Source organism: Lycium barbarum, chromosome 5 (assembly GCF_019175385.1).
Source record: "Lycium barbarum isolate Lr01 chromosome 5, ASM1917538v2, whole genome shotgun sequence".
NCBI classification, from domain to species: domain Eukaryota; kingdom Viridiplantae; phylum Streptophyta; class Magnoliopsida; order Solanales; family Solanaceae; genus Lycium; species Lycium barbarum.
The window spans coordinates 2643994-2659243 of NC_083341.1; the positions used below are offsets into that span (position 1 = coordinate 2643994).

The 15250-nt window shown below is 37.0% G+C and overlaps 1 protein-coding gene across 1 annotated transcript; it reads right to left on the reverse strand.

Moving 5' to 3' along the window:
• Nucleotides 1-2598: 2598 nt before the first annotated feature.
• On the reverse strand, nucleotides 2599-12699 carry LOC132640123 (nuclear pore complex protein NUP1-like). The gene is made up of 9 exons (XM_060356563.1): nucleotides 12329-12699; nucleotides 10024-10070; nucleotides 9801-9916; nucleotides 8330-8432; nucleotides 7818-8120; nucleotides 7648-7734; nucleotides 6949-7557; nucleotides 5821-6203; nucleotides 2599-5108 (listed from the first exon to the last, which is right to left on the reverse strand). Exons 1-9 carry the CDS (start codon nucleotides 12600-12602, stop codon nucleotides 3050-3052), a joined length of 3981 nt encoding a protein of 1326 aa, XP_060212546.1. The 5' UTR covers nucleotides 12603-12699; the 3' UTR covers nucleotides 2599-3049.
• Nucleotides 12700-15250: the final 2551 nt, after the last annotated feature.

Below are 15250 nucleotides of genomic sequence, written 5' to 3' on the forward strand. Positions count from 1 at the left end.
AGAAATAATTAAAAACATTTTTTTTTTTTAAAAGACCACCCTTGGAAGAGGAAAAAATGAATCTTAATATCCTCTGCCTTTTAAAGAAGATTAAATGATAGTAATTTCTAAACTGCCCTTCTTTAAAAATAAAATTTCCCCTATATATATTGTTTCAAATAATTTGCAATCAAAGGCTGAGGATATATGCCTAATCCTAAATGCTAAGCAATTCTTAATCAATTAGTAGCTCTTGCATTATAGATTCAAGAATGTCGGTTTCTTAGTTTTTGGTTTAAGGATCAGATAACTTCCATTTCCAAATAACCTGTGCTTTCCTTAAAGAATAATCTAAAATAAATGATTTGGCATTTCGTGAGTATATTCAAGATGGAGGAATATAATAGTCTAAATAGAATCCAAAACCAAATGATGCAAGACGAAATGATGCAACAGTAATGCCGCTAATATTTTTTTTTAATAGCAATTGTAATTTTTTTTTTCAGCATAACAATGGTAACTCATACACTTTGAATTTTTACTGAGTCTTCTACCGGTCGGGCGGAAATAAGCTTAAATGTACGGGTTGACAAAACCTAGTATTTTAGCTCAAACATTATATATGTATAAAAAAATTATTAAATATATACGAGAATCAAATTCAGAACGTACTCATACTATATAGGTTGTTGCCTTGGGATAAAAAAACTCATAAAGTTTAAATCCTAAATTAATATGTTTCACCACCATAAATACTGAATAATTAGGTTCACGCTTTGACAAATGGGCAGAATTCAGCTAGCATTTCTTGCCTCCATTGGATAGCCTCTAAACTCCAATAGTTTTTATCTCATTTCATTGATGGCTTAGCCACACAATTGGGTGCCCATATGCTAATATAACAAAGAAAAAACAATTCTTTCACTTCCATAACCATACAAAAAGAGTAGAGATTAATATCCTGAAAAATGAAGCTGGTAACTCGCTACAAATTAGAATGCACCAACAATATAAAAATTCTTTACTCTTAACGTATACAAGCTGAATCATCTATTGAATAAACAATAGAGGACAACATAATCTAAAACAGAGCGAACTGACTTATATGTAAGGCTACAAGGTAAAGGCTGGAAGTATGAGTAAAGCTCTTTTTTAACACCAAAAAAGTACTACTTGCGTTATGTACAACAGTACAAGTATGAACATTTGGGATTGAATTGGAAGAACAAAATGCTTCAGCATTAGAAAGTAATCGCAACGCTAGAACCCAACAACTTTAGTTCAAACCTTATATATTTGTTGAGAATCCACAACTTTGATTCAAACCTTATATATTTGTTGAGAATTCACAAAATACGTATTTTTACTATATTAGAAGCATGAGTTGGGGTGGTTTCATCGTCCACCTCCAACTCATGTTTAAAAAAAAAAATGTGGACCCCCAACCTCCAAACTCATGTAAAAAAAAAGGTGAACCCCATATTAAAAAAACAAGCAATATCAAAAAAAAAAAAAAAAAAAAGTGCACCGCATATTAAAAAATCAAATAATATTCATGTAATTCCCAAAGTATCCTCATTAAGTCAATAATGGTGGATTCATTGTCACATGCGTATCAACTCATTAGTGGGAGCAAATGAAATTATTGTACAGCAAAAAATGTGGATCCCATATTATTGCTTTTCTTCAAAAGGTTAAGTAGTCAAACCATACAATTTTCTTTCTTTTCTTATATTAGCGTGAGATCTAATCTAGATATTTAACTGTTGTATTTGCTATTCCGCCATGTCATTTATTTGTTAGGTTTACTAAAATAAATATACTTAAATATTTATATTTTAAAATAAGATAAAATTAAATTACTTTTTCATTTTTATTCTTATTCTAATAAATATGAAAAGATATTAATGTCGTAAAAGAAAAAATAATATTAAATGGAGATCAAATAATAAATAAGGTAAATTAGTCAAATTATAATTCTAATTGACGTTTCTTAAAAATAACGTGCAAAAGACAACATGACAAGTAAAATGAGCTAAACCAAGAATATTCACCAAAAAATAAAAAATAGTAGCTCTTCGTTTAAATAGAAAATCAATTTTCTACTTTGTTTCGTTTTAAACATGTAAAATTAATTTAATAATTTGAATTAAAATTATCCAAATCAAAATTTGATAAAAAATAATAAGTATTGTTTATGTCCAATCTACATACATTAACAATAGAATATTTTACACTTTTAAATTAATCGAATTAAAATTCAAAGTATCAACTGATGCTTAAATATTGCTATTGTTTTGTCTCAAAGAGAGGAAAATAGTTTCCTTTTAAACAAGTCTCTCTTTTAAAAAGTATTAATAAATTTTTGCAAACTTTGTATTCGTAACAAACACTAATATAATAAAATTTTGAATACGGAGCACAAACTACATTGTTATATTAATCGTGTTTTGAACATAGTATATATATATATTTGTGTGTGTGTGTGCGCGGGGGCGCATAAAAACAGTGCAAACTTATGCATGTTTGTTAGCAATATAAAATATATATATATTATCACTACTCAAACACAACTACATACACATAGATACATTATAATTCGAAGTGTTAGGCCCGTGCTAGTATCTTAATAAACTTCAATAATCATTAGCTTCAACTCCAGAGCCCATAAACTTTAATTCATGGATCAGCCTGTTGGAACAAATCCTCAATAGAAAGAATTTTCCTTACAGAAGCATACATTTCCTTATTATGTTACATGTAAAAGTGCAGAATGCGAATACAGAAAGAAAAAAAGGCTAACCAGGCCACTCTACGGACCCATACAATAGACCACTTTACCAAGAAATGTTGTCCAAAATTGTGAAATTTTATGCCATAGATCTGGGCCAAAAAAAACCTAATATGATTACAAGATCTTCCACTTCCTGGAGATGCAGATACAATGCCCAAAATTAAAAAATGGAAAATTGCACAAACCCATAAGCTGTGGCTGCTGATCTATCATCGAAAAATTAATCCTCTTGCCAATCAATATCTACCATGAGGATCCAATTGCTGCCAACTTACTTCACTTCCTTCTGTTCTTATTTCTATTAACTTTGACGATCTTTCGACCTGATTTATCAGGACCACTGCTACCCAATGAGAAACTTCCTCCAGCACCTAAACTGCCTGATGCTGCAAATGGAGATGGGTTCTGAGCAGCAGGCTGACTCTGCTGGCCGCCAAACTGGAATGGGCTAGGTGTTGAACCAAATACGAAACCACCAGGAGAGGGCGAGACAGAAGGTTGACCAAATGAAACTGCGGGGGAAGATGCATGCATTGTGTCCTCGGCCATGCTGTCTTCCATTGTGTTCATCTGGTTATTGTTCCCGGGAGGTGCAGTAAAAGGAGAAGTAGAGTTCCCAAATATGGGCTGCGAAGACGAGTTTGTCAAATTTGAACCAAATGAAAAGGCTGGTCCACTAGGGGTGCTACTGGGTGCTGATCCAAAGACCACCGCTGTGGTGGTTGGAGCAGTAAAAGAAGACGAAGATGCTCCAAATGCAAATGCAGTAGGGGTAGCAGAACTAAATGGGGAACTAAAGCCTGGAGACTTTGGGGCCTGCAAATTGGAACCGAAAATTCCAGCAGTACTGGGAGTTTGTGAAGAGGCAGAACTGGCACCAAAAGCAAATGGACTAGGACTGGCTGTGCTGCTGGCATTGACAGCATTTGTTGACGAAGCTGAAGAGCTAGCACCAAAACTAAATATGCCGGGGGTAGCACTAGTGGAGGTGCTGACAGTATTCGTTGACGAACCTGAAGAGCTAGCACCGAAACTAAATACGCTGGCGGGAGCAATGGTAGAAGTGCTGACAGTATTCGTTGAGGAAGCCAAAGAACTACCACCAAAACTAAATATGCCAGGAGGAGCACTAGTGAAGGTGCTGATAGTATTTGTTGAAGAAGCTGAAGAACCACCACCGAAACTAAATACTCCAGGAGCAGCACTATTAGACGTGCTGACATTGTTCAATGAGGAAGCTGCAGAACTACCACCAAAATTAAATGTGCTAGGACTAGGACGGGTAAAGGTGTCAACGGCATTTGTCGAGGAAGATGAAGAATTAATACCAAAACTAAATACAGCAGAAGAAGCATTACTGGAAGTGGCAAGTGCAGTTGTGGCTCCAGAAACTGCAGGACTAGCACCAAAAGCGAACGCCAGCTGAGTTGTCCCACAACTAGGGACGACTGAACTGCCCACCGTAGATGAGGCTGAAGAACTTGCCCCAACACTAAAATTTCCAAAAGCAGCAGCACTGGAGCTAACGGGGGTGCTATTTGAAGCAGCAGCAGAAACTATGCCTGTATTACTTGAAGCAGAACCAACTGAGGAGAAAGATGTCATTCCAGAGTTTACCACTTCTGGTGATGTACTAGATGATGCAAAATGAGCAGGACCGCTCTGTGAGACACTGGTATTGTCTGATCCCGCATGAGAAGTTTGAGCACTAACAAGTGACTGAGCTCCAGTGCTGAAAACAGCACTCTGAGACTGGACACTAGCTGTAGTAACTGTTGACATTCCTGATGAACTAAAACCAAAAATACTATTTCCAGGACTTGTAGATGCAAATGATGAGCCCACAAAAGGTGAACTGCTGCTCAAGTTGCCAAAATTAGTTGCTTTGGTTTTCAGGTCTGCATTGTCTGCACTGGAAGCTGTTGATACTGGTGGAACTTCAGAGGTCCCAAATTTGACAAGAGGTTCAGTCGATACTGAAGATGCTGCAGCGAAACCAAACAGACCGCCACCTGAGGTAATAGAGTTGCCTGTTGTGCTGCCAACAGCAGCTGAGATGCTTGTGGAAGGGGCAGCCTCACCTGAACTGCCAGATTGAACATCCTTTGGAGAATTACTTGAAGCCAAGAGAGAGGTGGATGAGATAGCAGGACTAGGTGCGAACTGTCCATTACTGACGCTAGAAGTGCTTGATGGAGCAGCAAATAAAATTGAAGGTGATAAACCAGATGATAAAGGTTCTAATTTCCCATTGCTCTCCCCATCCTTCTGTGAGTTATCCGACTCCACGAGTTCCGATGGAGCACCAGCCAGGCCAAAAGCAGGGTTGGGTAAGCTGCAGATAAGTGAATAAATTTGACAAATGCCTTCAAGTAGTTTAAGAAAAGGGTGCATAAAACTCAAAGGACCCCACACGAATTTCCTTTTCACTTGCTTTTTCTACAGAAGCTGAATAGCGTTCCCAAGATCTTCATTACTTGTTCTCAGCTTAAAGTCTTATTTGCCACACAGCAAATAAAATTCAACTACTAGCCTTCTTTTACCAAGCGATTGACCTTTCAATCTAGAGGTCATACTTGACAGTAATTACTTAATATTTTAATTTCTCCTAGGTTTTCACCAATAATCGGAAACAGCCGTCCTACATTGGTAGGAGTAAAGTCTGCGTACACTCTACCCTCCCCAGACCCCACGTTGTGGGATTTCACTGGGTTGATGTACGTTTTCATCAATCACATCAAAAGAATCTCTAGAGAGTGCAGTGTTAGTCAGAAGAGCTTAAGATGTTTACATTGGGCAAGATACCTGGAACCCCAAGTGCCTAAAATTTTGAAGGTTAAAAGGAACAAAACAAAAATATCGTGAGATTTCTTTTGACAGTACTTAATGTTTTACTTTCTCCTAGGTTTTCATCAATCACATCAAAAGAATTTTTAGATTGTGGTGGAGTGTTATTCATTAGACACAAATGCACTGCAGAACATAATGTGACAAAAGTAATAACGATTAAAAACATATCCTAGGAATCTAATAAAGTAGGAACTAACCTGCTCGAGCTTTCTGGCCTTGATCCTGAGAGAGGGACTGACGATGAAAATAGAAGTGCTGGGACCTTGTCACCACTTGACTCCTTTGATTTGTTTGATCCAAATGATGGTGGGACAACCTCTGGTGACAGGGGATCGGAACTGGACAGGAAACTAGTGCCGTTGACACTGACAACAGCAGCATCAGGAGACTCCATATCAGTTCTTTTGTTCAAAATCCCCAGGGTGGCTTTCGTTTCAAAAAGAGCAGCAGGTTTGTTCAGGGCGTCATCAGTAGACAGGGACTTCTTTTCAGCACCAGATATACCCATCTTATCTCCCCCTTCAGCCAATTGAGATGCAGACTTGTCAGAGTTTATGTCCTCATCCATCTCAAAAGAGTCCTGTAAAGACGAGGAAAACAGTAAAACAAAATGACTATGAACTAAATTGGTTAGAGTCAGCAAAGCATCATGCTTAAAAGCACCTTGACAAAGATACAGATGAATAAAAGTAAAAGAGCAAGTAGTACGAAATTTGGATGGGCAATGATCATGAATCAAAAAACCAGTACTCCATTTCATTATATGTGACTGTTTGATTACGAAGAACTTGAGATATTAATTTTACTTGTACAACATACCAGTGACAATGAAAGAGAAACATTAAATTAGTGGTTGAAAATAGAGCAAACAATTAGAGTTATAGCATGAATAATTTAAATTCTTGAAAGTTGTAAATGTTGCATGGAAGATGGTGGCAAACTTTATGGAACATCTTAAAATGGAAAGGACGTAACATAAATTGGAAAGGAGGAAGTATAGACAACACAAGAAAAAATACGAGGACACAAAGCAGTCATAACGTAATAGCAGTGGCATCAGCTGTATAGTTAATAGCAACCAATTAAAAAACAGATCTCTAATCCTCAAGTATCTATTCATAGAAGGAATTGGTGTATAGAGAAATCGTCGTTGCACCACAAGAAATTGTCTGAAAGTGCAATACAAAGAGCAAAATGTTCCCAAGTATTCACAAGATGCACCAACAAGGCCAATATATGTTGTAACTTGTAACACAGTAACACTCCAATTCGAAGCTAGTGAAGACAGTCAAAGATCACAGATGAATTGAAAAAAGGGAATGAACCTCAAGTGCACTCATCCTAAAAGCGTGCTTCTTCTGAGGTTGAGCTGAAGACTGTTGATCCAGTGAATCAGCAGTTTCCACACCTGGTTGAGCATGTTGAGCATCTTCAAATGATTTTTTTTCATTATTCTTCGCTACAACAATTGACCCGTTGATGGATTTATTTTGCCGATGTTGCTCTATTTTGCCTTGCTTCTGCAAACTAGAATCATGGGCATTGGTTGGAACAACTTTAGACCAATTCTCCAACTTATGGCTGTCTTGAGCACTCTGTAGCAACTTGGGCGAATCCAAAGACTCCAAGCTTTTAAGAGCTTGTCCACGGAGCATGTTCGGTGTCAATTTCTTGGGTGTTTTATCTTTCCCTGCAGCTAGTCTCGATTCTGATGACTTCTCCTTTGGGGTCGGATTTTCAAGATGCTCCAATATCTTTGCAGCTGTCTCACTAGGCTTGGGAGGGACGTGAACATACCTTGTAGGCACATCATTATCTCCAGGACTAGGACATGAAACTCCATGAGATAGGAGATTCGGTTTCTGTCGAGTCCTACGCATGGGGACAACAGATCCGATATCATCTTCTAGAACAGAGCTTCTCCGTTTGAGGGGCTGAAAGAGGAAAAAAACTGAAATTCACTGATGGTAATACAAGTACAGAATGCAAATCAGCTCAATACCACAGTGATTTGCAAATAATACCTGTTTAGAGCCAAAATATCCATCATGCTCCAAGACTGACTCAGATAAAGAAGGTCCGCTACGAGCATTATATGTGGAGCTATTAGCCTATAAGAGGACCAAAGTTAAACAAAAAATTCTAACAAATTAAAAAATTTCCAACACTAACGTAGGCAGAAAAGCAAATGCACCATTTGACCATCAGTTTGACGAAGTCTGGAGTACGGCGTGCGAGCCATGTGGTATATTGCAGATCTTCCACGAGACCTTGGAGTGGTAAATCCATTTGCTCGAACCCCAACAACACCAGCATTCTTTGTTGTCATTGATGTAATAGGCACATTTTGGGAATATGCTACATTTTTTAGCAGTGGCGTATCTACTCTCACAACTTGACTTTGCGAACTCAGAATTGAAGGCGACACCTTTAATGGCCTAGTGCCCATGTAAGCTTTTGCAAGTTCAGCAGGAGATGCAGCACTCCCTTTAGGAACCTGGAACCATCAACCACATATGTCAGACTGACCCAATATTTACACAATTATCACAAAGCTACAAACTCTCTACCCCACAAAGGTAGAGGTAAGGTCTGTGTACATCCTACCCTCCTAAGACCCCACTTGTGGGATTACACTGAGTAGGTTGTTGTTGTTATTGTCACAAAGCTAATATGTCAAATAGCAAGACAAGGCATTCATCTTACTCTGCAACTTGCGACTGGAGTAGCAACAACGCTCTTATCATTCCCAGCAGGAGTATCTACAGTTTTGGATTGCAAAAGTTCTGTCAAGCGGTCAATTTCAGCTCTGCACCCACCAAATCTCATATTAGTAAACACCATCTGCCATCTTGAAACCAAATCTTTTTATTCTTTGGATAAGTTCCTACTAAGTTGCTCGGACTCTTCATTTTTTATGCTGAACCCGCCTTAACAAGAGAATCGGCGGGTGCGGGATACGTCTCGGATTCGGTCAACCAACTTCGGATACTTTGACCGGAGTCCATGGACAAATTTGGGGGGAAATTTGAGATTTTGATTTCTCAAAAGTAAAAGATAAAACTGATTTCAGACATGTGAAATGGAATGCCCATCTTGGAGAACGAAAAATTGAAATCTACAATATACACGTAAGTTTTTATAGAATATCTCTCAAAATTCAGATTATCTTTAAAGCTCTATTTTTATAATATTGAATTCTCTTAGCCGAATCCCAACACCCGTATTCATACCTGGATTTACACCCCCGAATCTTAAAATTTAGATTTTTCCGAATCTGACACTCGGATACGTACCCCTATCAGATACCCACACCCGAGTCCGAGCAACTTAGAGTTCCTAGAAAGTCAATTCAATTGAACCAGATTTTTAAATTCATTGGTTCCTATAAGAACGTTAGTCTCCCAGAAATTGACTAAAAGAACCTAATAAGGATGATCCAGCGGTTACCTCTATAAAGTAGTTGCTAAGGCAAAAAAGGATACTACAAAACCAGCACGTATGTTTACCTAACCCTTCATCCAGATACAGCTGACCTCATTTGAGGCGAACATCAAGAATATAATGTCCAGATAGATAACTACATTACAGTTCAAAACAAAAAGTTTAATCTAAATGGGAAAAATTAGTACTTTACTATTTTGGTGGACAGAATTACTCGGTACATGTGCTGGTGGGATGTAGCAGTTACCCATGGAATTAGTCGAGGTGTGCACCGGCTGACCCGGACACCGCAGTTTTTAAAAAAAAAATTACTAGAAAAATACATATAACAAGACAAAAAGAATTTTTTGATAATCGAGAAATGAGTTGTTTACAGCTTCAAAACTCCACTGGATAATTGGCCAGCCAATCTACCCTTCTCCACTTAAATACAAAAACCAAGAAGGATTTGAACTCGTGACAAACGCCCACCACACATATCGCTTTTTAATACCCTTACCGTAGACCCGAAGCCCGGGGCAACAGCAAGATCAAATTTATGGCTTCCAGTTTTCTATTGTTTATTAATATGAAAATGCATATCAGAATATTATAATGGCAGAATTAACCACTGATAGAGCATGTAGCATTGGCAGCAAATTTACATTTGATAAACACGTAGAGCCACTGAAACCAGAAATAAGAGATAACGCAGATGCAATTCTAACAACTGCTACGTTATCACAAAGCTTACCTGCTGAATGTCTTTTGTTTTAACAGTTGCTCAAGCTCTGAGAATGCACTGTCCTCGGTGCTGCATGCTGCGTCGAAAACTTCATGTCCAGTGACTACTACTGCTCCAGCATGATCCTTCACCAAGAGGAAGAATTGTTCCGGAAGGGGAAAGGAAGAAGGGGTCACTTTTATCAGGTTCAACCATAGAAATATTTATATCAAGTAATCGAAAATAAGCTTACATTAGGACAAGACTCCTGCTGCACATCCTTTGGTTCTTGTCTTGCTTCTGTTTATATGAAAAACAAAATCTGCTCTTAACTGAAGTCTGAGGTAAAATTTAATTCAACTGAAGCTAATAGGAATATGTTCATCTAACAAATGTCAGAAAACAAGAGCAAAATTAGGTGGAGTTGATATATGAATCCTCTAAACTAGGCGGAGTTGGTATATGAACTTCATTTAGCTACATCGGCCCAACATGTGCCTAGGAAGCACATCTTTTTCTTTACTAAGGAAAAGAAGATAACAGACATCTCTTTAGTCGTACTTAACACATTAGAAAATTACAATTTTGAAAACCCAAATGTAATGCAACAGAATAACAAACAAATTCAGAGCAAACACCAATTCCTACGAGTAGACCACACAGAAAAGTGTATGCAGCATAGAGCAGACATTCTTTAAATAAATTTTCTGAATTCATCAAAGGAAAAAAAAAAAGGCCAGCTTTCCACTAGATGATCACCAACTGAAAACATGAATGATGAAACTACATGAAATTTTGTGTTTAAAATCCTTTGAGACATAACAAAATCATTCAAAGCATTCTGCTTTCTGGACATACTACTACTGCTGATAATAATAATAATAATAATAATAGCCTCATTTTAAAAGTTTTAATAAACCGAATTTGACACAACAGCATACACCATAACAGTACTCTGTTGTTTACACAATTAACAAGACGAACTACAACCAGTACGATTAAATTTCCATCCCAACTAGTTGTAATTCGTCATATAAATCTATTTTATATCCATTACATTCTATCAAGCTCCCCTAGACATAACAGAAAGAAAATTACAACTTTTAACAAACCAAATGCAATGCAACAGAATAACAAGCAAATTCAGAGCAAACTCCTACAATTCAAATTAATCATAGTCCCATACAGAAGTATTCTGTTAATTATGCATTTAACAAGAAGAAAGTCACAACCAGTACCATTACATTTCCATCCTAAACTAGTTGTAGTTCATTATATAACTATATTGTACATCCATTACACTCTATCGAGCTCTCGTAGACATAACAAAAAGGAAGTTACTCCCTCCATCCCTATTTAAGTGTCTTAGTTTGACTGGAAACTGAGTTTAAGAAATATAGTGAGACTTTCAATCTTGTGGTTCTAAATTAAAAATGTGTGTAATGTACCAAAAAGTCCTTTGAATTTAGTGGTTTTAAACTTGCCAAGTATGATATTTGAATTGTCAACTTACTAAATATAGAAAGAGTCGGTCATTTTGTAACAAAACCAAAAAGGAAAGTAAGACACTAGGACAGAAAGAGTACAACTTTTGACAAAGCAAATGCAATGCAACAGTATAACAAGCAAATTTAGAGCAAACTCCAAACAATTCAAATAAGCATTGTAGTTCCATACAGAAATGAGCAAACTAGTTGTAATTCATTATGGTATAAATCTATGTTATATCCATTACACTCTATTGAGCTCCTCTCGACATAACAACACGAAAATAACAGCTTTTAACAAAACAAGTATAATGCAACAGAATAACAAACAAAACCCAAACAATTCAAATAAGCATCGTTCCATACAGAAATGTGAGAACAACAACAACAACAACAAGAAGCCCAATATAATCCCACCATGTGGGGTCTGGGGAGGGTAGAGTGTACGCAGATCTAACCCCCACCTTGAAAGGTAGGGCGGTTATTTCCGAAAGACCCTCGGCTCAAGAGAGGAGAACAAGAGAGGAAAAACAAGACAAAAGGTTAGATAGGACCAAGCATATCGAAAAGAATATGAAAGCAAGGAATAACAAAAGCGAGAAAGTCATGGTAGAACAGTCTGGAAAGAAAGGAGCATTAACTACTATAGATAACTAAGATAACCAAAGTACAACGGCCCAAACGAAACTGAGTAAATTTGTGGCAATGGCGTCAGAGTAAATTTGTGTATAACAAAAATCATTCAAAGCATACAGCTTTCTCGACATACTTAATACTACTACTACTAATAGCCTCATTTCAAAGTTTTGATAAACCACAACAGCATATAAAGCGTAAAAGTATTCTGTTATTTACACATTTAACGAGACGAACTAACAACCAGTTGCAATTCATTACAACTTTCGACAAAGCAAATGTAATGCTACAGCATAACAAGCAAATTCATTCAGAGCAAACTCCAAAACAATTCAAATAAGGATTAAAATAGCACTTTTGGTCCTTCAGTTATTGGGCTATGTGTAAATAGAGCATAATTTTCCCTTTCCAATACAGAAATGTGCAAATGCGAACCTGGATGACGTGGCAATGGCGATGGAGCAGCGGTAAGACGTTTTTGAAAAATCGAAGAAAAGAACCGTTTAGCACTAGAAGTTATGAGCTTCGTAGCAGGATCTACAACGAGTTTTGTAAGCCAACTAGGGTTCCGTAGAGCCGTCGATGGGCGATCGTACGGTGTAGATTGGTTCTTACGGAACGGCCGTCTTTTGAACTTTCCTCCTGCTCCGCCGCCGCCGTAGGCTGAGGAAGTCGCCGTTCCGCCGTCTCCCGCCGCCGCCGCCGCCATTTATTCAAAATATACGAGGGAAAAATTTGCAGAGTGGAGAAAGAGAGGGAAATTAGGGTTTTTGTTTTTGTGGAGTGATATGGAAATCGAATAAAATATCGGGGGAATTGATATTGGCGGGCGTGGCGGTAATTAAATTATTTTTGTACGGGTCGTTTGGACATGATTTCAAATAAATTTAGGTCCAGTTTGTTCATAGATACCACAAAAAAAAAAAAAAAAAAAAAAAAAAAATTGAATTTTCGAGTTGGAGTTATGTTTATCCATAATTTTTTGAAATTGTAGTTTTTTGGTAAAATGTAGTTATAAAAAAGTAAAAAATTCTTGAAAAATAAGTTTTTGAATTTTTGGTATATCGGAATGCAACTTCAAGTTATATTCGGAATTCTCATGGTCAAACGCTGATTCTTGAAAAAAATGAAAAAAAATTCAGAATAAAGTGAATAATTCTTATGACCAAACGGGGGCTTAGTAGGCGTTTGGCCATAAGAATTATTCCCTTTATTCCGGAAAAAAAATTCACTTTTTTCACTTTTTAGCGTTTGGCCATGAGAATTTCGAATATAACTTGAAGTTATATTCCGGAATAGCAAAAACTCCAAAAACTTCTTTTTCAAAAAATTTCACCAAAAACTACAATTTCAAAAACTATGGCGAAACACAACACCAACTCCAAAATTCCAAAAAAAGTGAAACTTTGTTTGGTATCTATGGACAAATGGAGCCTTAATTTGAGGGTGTAAAATATTTTCTGAAAAACGTTTTACTAATCTCTTATTTAATTGCACTTAAGAAAATGTTTTTTCATAAAAATTTGAGGGGAAATATTTTCCGAATTAATATAAACACACAACGCAACGCAACCCAACTCTCCAAATTTATTTTTCCTTTTGGGGTTTTTACACCATTCACCCCGCCTCCTCCCCCCCTCCCCCCCCCCCCCCCCCGAATTTTTTCATATATTTTAATATATTTTTTATAAAAAATGGAAGGGAAAAAAAAAAGACCTCTCCACCCTGTCTAATTTTTTTAAAAAAAGTTTTGTTTTTGGTTTTTCTACACCACCCACCTTGCCCCCCCCCCCCCCCGAAGTCTCCCAACCCGTACACCCCACCACCATAAGTTGGACTCCGAATTCAAAAACTTCATAGTAAAATGCTTTGAGTGTATGCAAATGCTCTTAAATCACATTTTCTAACTTGCTTACCAAACAAAAAAAAAAAAGAGTGGGAAAACAACTTATTTTCCTAAAAAATATTTCCTGGAAAACTGTCATACCAAACACACCCTAGGTTGAAAATTTGTTCGGACATGCAATTGAATTTCTTAAATTATGTTTTTCTCATAAACATGAAAACTTCACAGTTTTTGAAAACTATCAAAACTTCTCCGACTATTATATAATCTTACCAAATGAGCAAATAGTTCATAAACAAGGTATTGAAATATCATAAGGTGCTACATTAATAAATTACATATCTCCGTATTCCATTTATAGATTAATGCTCGCGATTACATGTTATTACAAACTTTTACATACACGTAATTTTACAAAAAATCCACTTTTAAAAAATCAACAATATTAGTAACTAGTTCCTTTTTAATATAATCATTCAACATAGTACGACCGATCTTTTCATGTCGAGCACTTTTTTTTTAATACAAAAAACAAAATGGTGAGTCTTTTTTAAAAAATATAAATTTATGGTTCAAAGTTTATACTTAAAGAAATTGAAATCAATGATTTGGAATCCCAAGTCCTGTTTTTTGAAGAAATTGGGATTTGAATCATGACATGAAGTTGAAGTTGAATTTTTGTGCAAATTTCTTAAGCAAGCGCTGATTTGAAATCAAAATATAAAATCAATGATTTGAATCATGATGATATGAAGTTAAAGTTTTGTATGGACATGTAACAACCTGATTGGTCGTTATAGTGCTAATGACCCTCTTACCCTTGTTGATCATTCCCTAGGTCATCGAGCGGGTTTTAAAGTGACTTTTGGAGGTTTGAACGACAAAGTGGAATTCATATGACATAAAGTTAACTTTTGAGTAAACGAACCTTTTTTGGAATTTCGTCGATTCCGAGAGGTCCGGACAGTCATTCATGACTTGGTCATGCGTCCAATTGAGAGCATTTTGGAACTTAGGCCGGAAACTTGGCTTTAGGCCATCGGGGTTGACTTGGTCAAATAGACCTCTGTTGGGAAATTCGATGCCACGAGTGACTTGGTAGCTCATTTTTATGTATGTTTGCATGTTTGTTTCGTATCTGTGGGGCCTCGGGTGATAGTCATATTTCGCGCTGAGTTGGTCAAAAAAACAAAACTTTTATGCTATTCTGGTGTAGGCGTTGCAGCGGTACTATAATAGCCATAGCGGTCCCGTTATAGCGCTGGGAAGATAGCTATAGCAGATTGAGGGATTTAGCGACTAGCCGACGTAGCGGTATGCTTGCCGCTATAGCGGCCTGATGATTTTAGTAGAGGCCGCCATGGCGAGCCATCTGGGCACCATAGCGCGTGCGCGGCAGCGGTTCCCATGACCGTTGCAGCCGTAGTCGGGCAAAATAATTTCCTTTTTCTCAAGTTAAAACCCTTATTCTCATCACTTTTCTAAGCACTCTTTTTGGGAAATAGAGCAAC

Excerpts from the sequence above, each read along its gene's own strand:
- LOC132640123 (XM_060356563.1), bottom strand. The coding sequence starts at position 12,602 with ATGGCGGCGGCGGCGGCGGGAGACGGCGGAACGGCGACTTCCTCAGCC. Across the intron at positions 9,917-10,023 it reads AGCAGGAGTCTTGTCCTAAT|GATCATGCTGGAGCAGTAGT; the intron begins GTAAGCTTATTT and ends CTCTTGGTGAAG. Across the intron at positions 6,204-6,948 it reads TTAGGATGAGTGCACTTGAG|GACTCTTTTGAGATGGATGA; the intron begins GTTCATTCCCTT and ends TCGTCTTTACAG.